The sequence below is a fragment of the Myotis yumanensis genome, unplaced genomic scaffold (assembly GCF_028538775.1).
Source record: "Myotis yumanensis isolate MYYU_CA2020_CCGP unplaced genomic scaffold, mMyoYum1.0.hap1 SCAF_9, whole genome shotgun sequence".
In the NCBI taxonomy this organism is placed as follows: Eukaryota; Metazoa; Chordata; class Mammalia; order Chiroptera; family Vespertilionidae; genus Myotis; species Myotis yumanensis.
In genome coordinates, this window is record NW_027223760.1 from 66,984,777 (window position 1) to 66,998,103 (window position 13,327).

The following is a 13,327-nucleotide window of genomic DNA, read 5'->3' on the forward strand; positions in this document are numbered from 1 at the left end:
TCAAAACTGTCAAGGTCATTCAAACTAAAGAAAGACTGAGGAACCATTACAGACCATTGGAGACAAGGAGACATAAAGTTCATGTGCCGTGTGGTGTGAATATTCCAGGTGGAGAGTACCTAAGAGAACTACCAAAAACAGAAAACAACAGAGCATGGTCCACAGCCCTTGCTGGCATGTGGTTCACTTCAGCTGAAACACTACAGGGAAGCCTGGGAACACTGGGAAATGAGGCTGTGAAAGAAGTCCAGGCCAGACCCTAGCAAGTCCTAAGCGCCTGCTTTACAGCGATACCTTAAACAGATCTCCAGCATCATTCTGACCCAACTTACAGAATGAAGTGTGTGTGAGAGAAGGCAGGCCAGGAGCCCTGTGAGAGGATGGGTGCAGTAGTCCAGTAGGGGCAGCCTGAGCCAGCGAATGGTGAGCAGGGAAGAGCCCTGAGAGACACTGCTGGGACTGGCATCCCATCAGCTGTGCGGGACACAATGTCACTGTCGGTGACTTTATGTGACTTAACAGTGCTTCAGCCTCCCTTCCTGCCATTCCCAGGCGCTGTGCTAAATTTTCCCCATCCAGGGGCTACCATATATCTGCAGCTGTAAAGTACAAACAGTTCCCAGAGGAAGAGATTAAATAGGTTTAACGTGTTATCCAACAAGTTGTTCCCATCTTCCTTTACCCACATTTTGAAGGACAAAGTGTACTTTTTCTCTTTATTTCTCCCTTTCACTACTTCTCTTTTTCTGCTTAGTGCAGGTCAACAAATATTTATTGTCTCTTCACAGCAGCTGTGCAAACTGTGTGGGATATAAATTTAGGTAAGGAAGTGTGTGGAGCTAAGAATCTCAAACTAAAGAAAGACGGAGGAACCAGTACAGACCACTGGAGAAATTCCAACACACATGTTGCTAACAGACCTCATGCAGTGATCTGTGTGACCTTGGACAACAGGAACATTCTGCCCAGGTTGGCTGGAGAGGCAGCGGGGATGTCTAACCAGGGCCTGGACAGACACATAGACCATTGCTGGGTTGAGAGATGGGAAGGGTAATTCCAGGCCATGAGCAAAAACACATCATGGCAAAGAGCTTGCCAAGGTTTACAATGGTAAGGAGTCCACTATATTGGTCAGAACACTTGGTTTGAGGTGACAGAAGCTGAACTCAAATTGACTTAAACAAGAAAGGCAGCAGACAGACAATATACCGGCTCATAAAACCAAGCTTTGTCTAACTTCAAGTGTGTCCAGGGACTCCCATTATGCCACCATGACTTCGTATCCACCTGTCCTTCAGTGTTCCTCTCTTCCTCGGTTCATACTCACCTAGGCCTTTCCCCATGGTGGCAACACGGCCCAGATATACATCCTACCAGCTTGGCATCACTTTCCAATAATTCCTGCAAAATCACAGGTTGGTTCTTATTGGTCCAGCTAGAGGCACCTGCCCATCTCCTCCAACCAATCCCAATGGTTGGAAGAATCTTGTACCTCCGCCGGCCAGGCATGTGTACCCGGCCCAGGGTGGGAGGTCGGAGGTGGGGTCAGCCTCACCCAAGCCATCAAATGTCACCACAGCTGGTGTGGCTGGGGAACAGCACAGGCCGTGGAGATGGCAGGAGAGGTGAGGTGGTGGGAGGGAAGGATCAAGACAAAATAAGGCCCAGATCACAGATCCCTTTTGTGATATTCAAAGGAACAACGTGGCTTTTATTCCTCAGGCTACTGGCTCACAACTATTTTCTCCCACAACATAAATGATGAGTGAGACCGTCTGCAGGCACATTGGGGCATTATTGGGGATTTTTCCACGCATTGGCTCTAACTCCACCCTTCTTCTCCCACGCTAGACAGCAATGATACAGTGAACCTTGCTCTAATTGGTTTCTAAAGAGTAAAACAAAAAGAGAATAAATTATTCACAGGCTCCTGCTCTCCAATTACCAGCAGTAACTAATTACTTGGATTCAACAATGTCTCCCATTGCCTCAGCTGAGCACAGATGTTGTAGGCACTGGGGAGATGCCGAGGGTTTGTAAAGGTAGAATGGATTGGACGAGGAGGTTCTAAAGGCAGAGAGGCCGGTGGGAAAGCTATTATATGTGGAAAGGTGAGAGGTGCCAAGGACTGGAGCCAAACTCACTGGAGCCAAGCTGGGGAGAATGGAAAGGGAGAAACTAATGACGAAGATACTGCCTGGGGTGTAACTGCTTCCTGACGGGAGAACAACAGCAGGGCGATGCTTCAGCTGAGCTGACACCTTCCAAACCATCCCTTTCACCCCCTCCTCCCTTCCCCACTCCCACTTGCAGACCAGCTGCAACATACACGCTGAAAAACAATGACAGCACCCCGACACGGGGATTCCGGCCTCGGCAACATCCTTACTCTCAAGTCCAAAGGAGTGTTTCTTCAAAACTGCTTGTTATATGTACCTTAAAGTATAATGCAGTAATAATTTACTATAACCATTTTGGGTGATTTTTATGTGATTATTAATGCTTATGTGAGTGTTGTTAATAATACCTATAATTGTAATGGTTAATTATTATAAAATTATTTTTACTAGTAACTGTTCAAAATAATGTCTCATGTTGTACTAGTATAGCACTTTATCACTGTATACATTTATCTATCTCTATTTATTTTATTTTCACAATAATTCTGAAACGGGTATTATTGATCCCATTTTACAAACTAGCAACTGATCAACTCGCCCCAAATCCTAGCAATAGCTGGTGGCAGAGACAGGGCTGAAACTCCCGATGTCTGACGCCCAGACCGGTGATCCCTCTGCTTTGGTGCTCACTGTCTGCAGCAAAAATAATAAATACAAACTGTTTCCAATCTGAGAACAGGATTATCACTAGCTTTTAGATTTCCAGCCACTCGCATTTTCCAGGAAGAAAATTTAGAAAGAGAGGAAGGAGAAGATGCGGGGGGTTTGGGGGGAGTAGAAAAAGCTTCCACAGCAATTTGGTCGGTTCTAGCAGGAGGTTCTCAATGGGGTTGCTACTGGCATTTGGGCAGAACAATTTCTCCTTGTGTTGGACGGTCCTTTGTATTTTAAGATGTTAAAATCCTCCCCCAGCCCCCACCTCCAGGCATTGTGACAACCAAAATCCCCACTGTGTTTTCTATCGCCCTCTGGAGGACTTGGGGGGATACTGCAGGATACCTGGACAGAGTGGGTGCATAAGAGGACTTTGAATCCCTGAGACTTCCCATAGGACAGAAGTAAAGCTGGTGGCTTTTTTATTATTATTCTTTCAAACCACCATACTTCCAAGTAGCAGACCCTAAACTTTCTCTGACCACTATGCATTTTCGAAAGCTACTTCCTCTCACTGGAACTTGCTCTCCCCTCCTAACCATGAAAGGAACTACCTATCTTGCCTTCAAGGCTCAGTCAAATGACATTGTACTGAGAAGCCCATGGAAGGGGCTACTCAGGGCTCTTCTTCAATGTGGTTTATAAAGAGTGAAGATGCCATTTGAACCAGTGTTTCCACTTCGAGTTCTCGACCCGTGGATGCAGCTTAAAATATGGCAATATCGACCAGCTGGTGTGGCTCAGTGGTTGAGCATTGACCCATGAACCAGGAGGTCACAGATGGATTCCAGGTCAGGAGACATGCCCAATAGGAGACGTGCAGGAGGCAGCCAATCAACGACTCTCTCATTATTGATGTTTATCTCCCTCTCCCTTCCTCTCTCTGAATCAATAAAACATATTTTTTTAAAAAATATGGCAAAATCCAGGTGCCTGAAGATTTTTATCATAGCGTTCCTTTAAAGAGAGAAAAGCTGGGAACAACTTAAATGTCCAACATACATTCTCACACACACACACACACACACACACACACATTATATAAAAAACGCTTAAGATAAAATGTTCAAAAAAAATAGGATATAAATCGTATCCATGCCATAATTACAACTGTAAGAATAAGCCATAGATACAAAGACTTCAGGAAGGATGCCAAATGATAGTACCGTCAATATTCAGAATTTTTTACATTTTATCATTTATCAAATGTTCTACAAGGGAAGCATATTATTTTTATGACAAAGTTTCATTTTGAAAAGAATGAAGAAAAGAGGACTGGTGACTAAGAAACTGAGGTGATGCCTCAAAGTCAGTTCACCCAGAAGGTGCGGAAAGCACGCCAGCCATTGGAAGAGTGAGTAAAAACAGCCAGCGCCTCGCAGGCTCCTGAAACGTCCACGTTTCGCCTTCCCCAGAGAAAACATGCAACTGGCTTACGTTCTGTTGAATTGGCTTTTGGAGAAAGACAGCATAAGGGACATGTGGTGACCCTTCGGTTATCCTAAATGGCATGGACATATGGCATCTCCCGGGGTGGGAGCTCATTCTGTGATCGCTGCAAACTCTAGACACTGGTGCCGATGAAGACTAAGGAAGCAAGGCCTGCGCTGGGAATGTGGTCAGGAAAGGCCGTCACGGCCATTAGGAAAATGGCCCCGGAGGCAGCAGCAAACACCCAGGGAAATTGGATGTGGGGGGATGGAGGGAAGGAGGGGAGGCCGGAGGGAGCCTGCGGTGCTGCAGAGCACTGGCTCCCAGGACTGGGGATTCAGCACAACCACAGGAGCTTTGAAAGCATGCAGCTGCCTGGGCCGCCCCCCACCCCAGGGATGCTGGTTAATGCTGTGCAGCCTGGATTAAGAACCACTGAAATCAAAGGTAGAAAATAAATCTGAAAAGAACAGAGACCCCTAAGTGTCGTAAAATGCAAGGTTTTCAACCAGGAGAAGATGAATTTACAGCACAGAGGGAATTCACTCGAGGCTGCTGGTGATGCCACTGGAATTGTTCAATGTGTTAGAAAGGGAAATAATTTTAGAATTTGTTTGGTCTACTTTCTCTTAAGTGGATCTCTCTCTCTCTCTCTCTCTCTCTCTCTCTCTCTCTCTCTCTCTCCCTCCCTCCCTCCCTCCCTCCTTTCCTCCCTCCCTCCCTCCCTCCCTCCTTCCTAGACATAATCAAGCACAGAAGAAGCAACGGAGCATTGGAGAAACATAATTTAATTAATATAGTGCAGCACCCCTTCATACACCCTTTTCTAATTCTAAGCCTGGATCATTTTCAGAGACTGAAAATGATGAACAGATCAGAGGTTTGAACCCCTAATCCAAGTCTGCCATTTGATTGACACCTCCCTGTCTGGCTCTGCAGAGCGCATGAGTCATGTCATTGGGCAGACTGCAGTGTGCCCGCCTCCCAGCACTCTTCTGAAGGAGGACAGGCATGTCTGCAGCTCTTGTTCAAATAGCAACCCTTCCCAGTGTAACTGGCCTCCGGGGTCCAGACATCATCATCCCACAAACTCACTTTTGGCTGCACTGAACAGTAATCAATGAATGGGGACCACTAGACGACAGTCATGGGGCTGTCTAGTCAATACCTTAGCTACTCTGCTCCAATCCATGTGGAAAAATGTATTTTTCACAAGTTTTTCCCCAAATTGTCCTTGCACTCTCCAGGCCCCATAGGCGTTTAGACCCAGGCTGTTCTTCCGCCTCATTCCTCCCTCTCTGCTGCAGCCCAGGAACCTTTATTTTGATGCTCTATGTGTTGGGACCAAGACATCCTATATAATAAAAGGCTAATTAATATGCAAATCGACCAAACAGCAGAACAACTGGTTGCTATGAAGTGCACTGACCACCAGGAGGCAGATGCTCAATGCAGGAGCTGCCCCCTGGTGGTCAGTGCGCTCCCACAGGGGGAGCACCGCTCAGCCAGAAGCCGGGCTCATGGCGGGCGAGCACAGTGGCGGTGGCAGGAACCTCTCCCGCCTCCGTGGCAGCACTAAGGATGTCCGACTGATGGCTTAGGCCCACTTTGGGGCCAGTTGAACATTCCCCAAGGGCACAGGCCAGGCTGAGGGCCCCCTCCCACCCGAGTGCACAAATTTCATGCACCAGGCCTCTAGTGGAAATATAAGCCCTAATTCTGTAACTTAATAAGACAATATGCAGTCTTCTTCTGGCTTCCCCAAAGGTTTCCAAGGGCTCCAGAGATCTGGGCCTGGGGAGTGTGAACAAACCCTCCTCCATGGTAAGCAAGGCCCCCCCACATTTGGTCCCGAGTTCACTTTTCCTGCACTGCCTCCCTTCCACGGCCTCGGAGGCAAATCCAGCAGTTCCTTCCACACAGGCTGAGTCCTCCTGCCTCCAACCAGCCCACACTCCATGGCCCAGGTGGTCGGTCTCACAGCTACGCCACGTGCCATTCAACACGCTTAGGGGTCGGTGTGTGGTCCAGGGATGGGGCATGAGCCGGTCCAGTTCTCTCCATGTGGCTCCAGTCAGGCACAGGATGTGACGGCAGCCTGTGCACTTGAGTGGGAGGGAGATCTGATCCGTAAAAGATTCTAATAAGAAGGAAACCACTCCTTTCCTGTTAGCAAGGGCAGAACCCCTGCCCTAAGTGGGAACAAAAATTTCTATGGAGTAAAACATAGGGTCACATTCCCATGAGGTTACTAGCGGACCAGGGCCCCCCTTGCAGAGGCTGGGGGCCCCCAATCACCAATCAAGGGCGATACAGATGTGCATCATCACAGGGCACAGTTTTAATTCGAGGGTTTGTTGTATTTTTACGTAGGGTACCTTCATTTGACGGCAAAAAAAAGGCAATAAAGTCATTCATCACCAAAAGTTTATAAGTGATAACCTAGGGGGCATTTGAACTATTTCCCAGCTTAGGAGCCATATCTGTCTCTCCACCACCAGGCCTTAGCCCAAGGCCGGGTTCGGGGGGCGGGGCAGGAGGCTGTAATGCAGGAGAGGAGGCAAGCCAGAGGGCCAGCTTTTCTCACTTGGGGAATTCTAGGGAGAAGGGAACTGGGGCAGAAGAGGGGCAGGGGTGTGTCCTCTCTCTCTCTCGAGGGAAACCTCCCCACCCACAAACCGGAGGGTCTACATCCCAGTAAACTCAGTGGCCAGGAGAGTTAGGCAGAAGGAGTCTGGGTTTGGCTTTCTCAAGTTAGCTCTCAGGTTCTGTGTGGTTTGGATGGGCCTCGGATGCTCCCACAAGCCCCTGGGGCCGAACCTCAGAAACTATTTGGGATTGGGATTAGGGAGTTGGCCAGTGAGGCTGCCAAGGAGACCACATCGCCAAGGGCTGAAGGCTGGACCACCATATCCAGAACCATGTAACACTCACAGCAGATCTCAGTGGGATCCAAGCATGTGGAGGGGTGGGGTAGGGGATGTCTTCCTTCATCTAGAGAAAACCTCAGGGATTTGCTACACCCTCCAGGCCTCCCCGTGGCCTGGGGCAGACTTCCTGTGCTCATCAGGAAGCCTGGGGTGGGTCCACACTGACTGGTGGAGAGATTCGGATGGAGGTTCCCAGCCTTCCTCCGCCTGACAGTGTAAAGCTCCCTCTCCTCCCTGTGGGTGAATCACTTCACCGTTGTCACATGCGCTGCTGGGAGTTCTTCTGAGGGGTGGGGGGCCCTGAAGGTGAGCCCCGTTCCTGTGTATGGAACCCTGGATTCCCTCGTAGCCAGGTGAGATGTGTTTGGCTTGAAGAGGGATGCCCTCCCTAGGGGAAGTGAGCCCTGGAGACAGGTCTGCTGACTGGGAACTGGAGGGTGTGTCCATGAGTGAACCATCTGGATGGAGTTTAACATTTAAGACTATTTCCCTTGTACAATAGAAACAGCAGTGCTGGGGTATGATTTAAAATTATCCCCTTTTATGGTGCAGTTTCTTTAGTTAATCCCAATGCTTCAGCTAAGTCTCTAAAATAAAAGTACAAGATGCTAAAGAAAACTGTGGGCAAACCCCACCACTAGAGCCCGAAGAGAGATACAGCATCAAACATAAAATATAAACTGAAAGGGAGGACTGGGCCAGGCTATCTAGGCCAGGAGCCTGAAAGCTATGCCCACAGCACGGAGCTGGCCATGTGGGCCAGCCAAGATCGCCGCATGGTGGGAAACTGTTAGCCAGGGTCCTCTGAGGAGCAGATGCCCAGACTGAATTGTACGTGCAAGAAACTTGCCAGGGGGAACATGTGTAAGAGAAAAGGGGGAAGGAGCTGGCGAGGCGGGGAGAGCTGGGATACAGGTCTGACCCCCAGCGAAGGAGAGAAGGACGGAAAGTTGGGTAGAAGTGTCTTAGTCCACGGTGCAGTTCTAAGGAAAGTTCAGCAAGGCCATCAGGGAGTCCCTGAGCCAATGTCACCATCAAAGGGGACCCCCAGCCTCCAGAAGCAGCCAGCCTTAGCATCCCTGATTCCCTCAGTCATTGGAGGGGGTGCCCTTGGGAAACAGAGCATCGGCCACCACAGGGACAATCTCCTCGCCCAGAAGCTGGGGCCATGGGTCAAATACGCTGCCTGGGCGGACGATGCATCCACATGGCCGCCACCAAAATAAACCCCTTCTTTTCCAAAATGAAGGACCAGGAAGAAGGCAAGAGGAATGGCTTTGTTAACTCCTAACAGTGGAAATCTGTCCATAAAAATTTACTTACAACGAGAAGCCTAAATAATTCCCTTGTGGGAAGCCAACATGCAAAAGAAACTCCCCTGAGCTTTAAAAATTCATTCTTTCATTATTCCCTTGGCCCCAGAATTCATTCTTTCATTGTTCCCTTGGCCCCAGAATTCATTCTTTCATTGTTCCCTTGGCCCCAGAATTCATTCTTTCATTGTTCCCTTGGCCCCAGAATTCATTCTTTCATTGTTCCCTTGGCCCCAGAATTCATTCTTTCATTGTTCCCTTGGCCCCAGAATTCATTCTTTCATTGTTCCCTTGGCCCCAGAATTCATTCTTTCATTGTTCCCTTGGCCCTAGAATTCATTCTTTCATTGTTCCCTTGGCCCCAGAATTCATTCTTTCATTATTCCCTTAGCCTCAGAATTCATTCTTTCATTGTTCCCTTAGCCTCAGAATTCATTCTTTCATTTTTCCATTAGCAAACTTGAGGAAGACTCTACTGATGTGGATGAGCAGAGACTACAGGGGGAAGTGTCAACTCCAGGAGGCAGCAATGAGTCAGGGAAGCAGGTGTCCCTGAAGTTCCCAGTGGGTGACCAACACACAGTGACAGAGAAAGATGTGTGACCAGACTTCCCATGAGCTAACAGGGAATTTTAACCTATGACTCACCCCGGGGTGGGGTCCAAAGCTGCAGGGGACACCACCCCACGCCACACCGTCTCACCAGCCAGATTGCACATTTCCTGAAAGTAATCCAGTCAGAAACCGGCTTCTTGGCAGCAGCCCCTGGTGGAAACATAACTGCCAAATGCCAAAATGAGGATGAGTTCAATGATTTAATTCTGCGTGGAAAACACAATCCATTAAACGGGACCTGACAAGGCCTTAATCTCATCCGTAGCCGAGGGTGTTGGCTCAGCGCAGCTCTGCTCTCTGCACTATATTCTCAGTAAGCTATGTATAGAACCAGGAGCGCTTTTGCCAAAGCCCAAATAAGTCCATTCGACGTGGGAAGAGAGGCCCGTCGGGCCCCCAATCATTCCCCAGGGAGTGAGCGTGCTCTTCTCCCAAACGCAAAATTACCAAAACCTGGCAACGCAACCTAGGTTGGGAGTCACACAATTCAAGGGAGGTCACCGTGATGGCCGATGCCCTGGACGGCTTCAGAATTCCCACCACCGTCCAGGAGACCAGGCCAGTGGCCAGCCTTGCTCCCACTCACAGCCGGGTCCTCTGCACAACCCAGGCACAGAAGAGCAGGGGTCAGGGCGTGGAGGATCAATCCTCTCCTAAACACGGTTCTGAAAACTGGGAGAGAAGGAATTGGGGGCTGTCCTGCTATTAGCCCACTTAACCCTAGTAACCATCCCCAAGGCCTGTGTTGCTATTTCACTGTCTCCATTTGTAAAATGGGGAAACTGAGGCTCAGAACCATGACTCAGATGATGTCGTTTGGAAGAGTGTTGGCAAACTCACAGCCGTGGTATTCCAAAGCCCATGCCTCTCTACTCAGAGGGGGTCCTCGGGCCATCGCATCCCATGGGAGCTGTGAGAAATGCAGATTCCCAGGCTGTGAGCCAGACCCAATGAATCTGCGTCTGTGTTTAACAGGATCCTCCCCAAGGACTTTGTGAGACATGAGGTTTGAGAAGCACTGAAGGGGTTCCTATCCAAGAGGGGCAGGTGCATTAAAAACCTAAGTTTAGGCTAGAAAAGGGATTTAGTACATCAGAACAGGGTCAGTCTCATATATACACTCCACATTCAGATTAGTAGCCCCAATCACACTATCTTATTTCACCAACAACAAACCCGGAAGCATAAAAGCCAAGGTGAACAGGTTAGAGAGGGCGTAGCTTTGGAGCCGGTGAACTGGGTTCAAATTTCCAACTCCACCACCTGCTGGGTGACTTCGAGTAAGTGGCTTGATCTCTCTGAGACTCAGTTTCCTGACCTGTACACGCGGGATAACATTACTCACCTTGCCTGTGGGGTTTGGGTGGATGAAATAAGCAAATGAATGGACAGCTCCTGGACATAGCAGATGCCCAATAAACACTGGCTTCCCTGGCATCAGTGCCCTCTGGGCTGGGCTGGAGGCTGGGGAGAGTTGGCTCCCAGCAGCCAGCTTTCCCCTGTCCTCTTGGGTCCTCTAGTGGCCAGTACTGAGTTCCCCGTCACGGATCAGATTGGCTGGGCTTGTCTGTGTTCCCTAAGCTCCAGGTTCACTTTACTTTCTTCTCTTTTAAGAAAAACCTGAGCCAAACAGCAGGTTCAAAGGGACAGGTCATGAGGAACCAGGAAAACGGGCACCTGCAGTGCAGTTCCCAGGAGTGTCCACTTCCAGACACCGGAGCCTTTTTATTCAGTCATGGTTCCCACTGTCTTCCTTTCAGAAGTTTCCGATTTTGAAAGCAGTCTTTTCACGCCCGAGGCTTGGTGAGCTTCCAAGCCCACAGTGCCTGCCCTGGAGCACAAACCCCACGTCTGATCCTGTTTCCTCTGTGGATAGAGGCTTGAGTGGGTGCTGAGCAGGAATACAAAATTAGTCCTTACCGAGCACATCCTGGGTGTCAAATACCCAGCTTGTCTCACATGCACTGTTATCTATTTTAAACAACCCTGACACGTGGGCATCTTTACCTCTATTTCAAGGGTGAAAAAACTGAGGTCAAATTAGATATGTGGCGTGCTCAAATGAACACAGCAAACTAGTTTAGATATTACATACCCCAGGGATCTCCGAGTGCAGCAGCAGAAGCAGCACCCAAAGCTTGTTTGAAAGGTCCATCCTAGGACCCCACCCAGACCTGGAGGTGAGCCCGACAACCTAACAGCCCTCCAGGCAATGGGGATACTACAGAGTAATCAAAACAATTAGAATGGTTAGGGACAGCCACATTGGAGAATATTCACCCTCTGGCATTGCCTTTGAAATCAGCGACTTTCCTTGGAAGAAAGAATGGTTCCAGAATAGCTCATGGCTGTATTATAGAGTCTAATAAATGAATTACCAACGCCTGTGGATTTATCAAATGAAGTCCATGGTCATCAGTACATGTTCTGTATTAGAGAGCACCGAGGGAATGCAAAGAGAAGGGGTTACGGTGATGACGGTAATGGAGTTGGGCGAGCAGACAAGATGCTCTTTTCATGAGAGTAACTCTGTAGCTGTTTATGATGAACCTGGTCTTGGATGGAAAGAGTAGCTACAAGAAGACTGTACGTGAAGGGGTTGACTCCACCACACGCTCCAAGACAAGAACACACAGACCCAGAAAGGCATTCCCCCCACCCTGCCCCGCCTCCACCACAGGGAACCGCAGGGAATCGCAGGTTTATGGACTGTACTTCTCTCTACTTCAATGGGTTTTATTTTGTTTAAATCCTCACAACGTAGTAACCAAACCCATACTATGAATAATAAAAGCATTTGCCTTGCAATTCTCGTTCCGCCACTGCGTCCACCACATTCTATAAAGAAATCCAACCCCTATTCATCACTCCTTTTCAGAACTCATCTATAATTCAACCTCCACTAAGAACCTTCACACAATGAAATGGCTTTTACTGAGCGATTACACACATCACCTGGACGCAAAAGAGCACATTTTTCAAATACATTTCATGGACTCCAAGGGTTATCTGCACTGTTTGGGGGGGCGGGGGGAGGCTCAAGGCGGAGGGCGCAAGCATTCTATGAGCTTTCTATGTTCTACTAGGCATGTGGAGAATATGAAAGCATTGCCTAATGAAAGAAGTAAAATTAGGGTAACAGAGAGAAAGGATGGGAGGAAGGCAGGCCAGCAAAATCATTAAATCATAACTTCTGATACCAGTACTTCTGTGCATTTCAAATGTGAATTTGAAAGACCCATTTGGAAAAAAGAAATCGTTTTATACGCTTCATCCATACCCAGACCGGTTCTCATTTAATATGGTGAGAAGGTAAGGAACAGTGTTGTGATGAAAGTGGAGTTTAAACCAGAAAGAAAATCCAGGAGGCCTTTGCAGGAAGATGGAAGACTGAAGGAAGAGCAAGAACAGAGCAAACAGCCGCTTGGAAACCACGCGAGATCCTCCCTTCCTTCCAGGAGGCAGCACCTCGCACATCTCTTACAACCAGAAACCTCCCCCAGCAACAGACTCTAAGGGCCCAGGGCTGAATTCATTTCCACTGCGTGCTTTTTCTCCACACACTTATCTCCGTGCGTCATCCTCCTTTGAAGCAAAAGACTCATTAATCCAATTCAAATTGCCAACTTCAGTAAGTCCTTTGCCTCAGCATTCAAATGCCAATACCAATTAAATGCCAACAGCAACTTAACTACTGATATGCTCTTCACCACATTCAGGAAACCCAGCCAGAAGTCCAGCCCGCATGCATTCCAACACTCCCTCCTCAATGCTAATTTACTCAGTGGGAACACAGGAGGCAATTTGCTGGCCACGCTGACGATGCACCCAACTGGGTTGAAATAACTCCACAAGCAAATAAGAAAGAACCAACTGGGGTGCAGTCCGCCAAACCTGAAGGACGTCTTCACCAAGGCTTCCGGGCTATCGAGCTGAGGCAGCTCATCGGCGAGGATCTGCTCCGGGGGTCGGGGGTCGTGGACAATCGTTGGCCGTGGCTTCTCCTTGACATTCCCTGTGAGCCCGTCGATGATGGAGTTCCACAGACAGTTCTGCGACTTGGACCCTGAAGCATGAGGGGGGACAAAGGGGTGCAGATGAAGGACCAACCAATTCCATGCCCTGCCTTGCCCAACGCAGGAGTTCAAAAGCAGAGCAGGGACACTTACATATTTCTCACAATCACTACCAACCTCAGAGGGCT

The 13,327-nt window shown here is 48.7% G+C and overlaps 1 protein-coding gene across 5 annotated transcripts in view; it reads right to left on the minus strand.

The window, feature by feature from the left end:
- Positions 1-13,327, minus strand: part of PDE1C (phosphodiesterase 1C) — a 306,148-nt gene that overhangs the window by 228,563 nt on the left and 64,258 nt on the right. For all 5 annotated transcript variants that reach the window (XM_070424539.1, XM_070424538.1, XM_070424542.1 and 2 more), the window contains exon 3: positions 13,018-13,189. In XM_070424539.1, the coding sequence (XP_070280640.1) occupies positions 13,018-13,189 (172 nt within the window). The remainder of the gene's footprint in view (positions 1-13,017; positions 13,190-13,327) is intronic.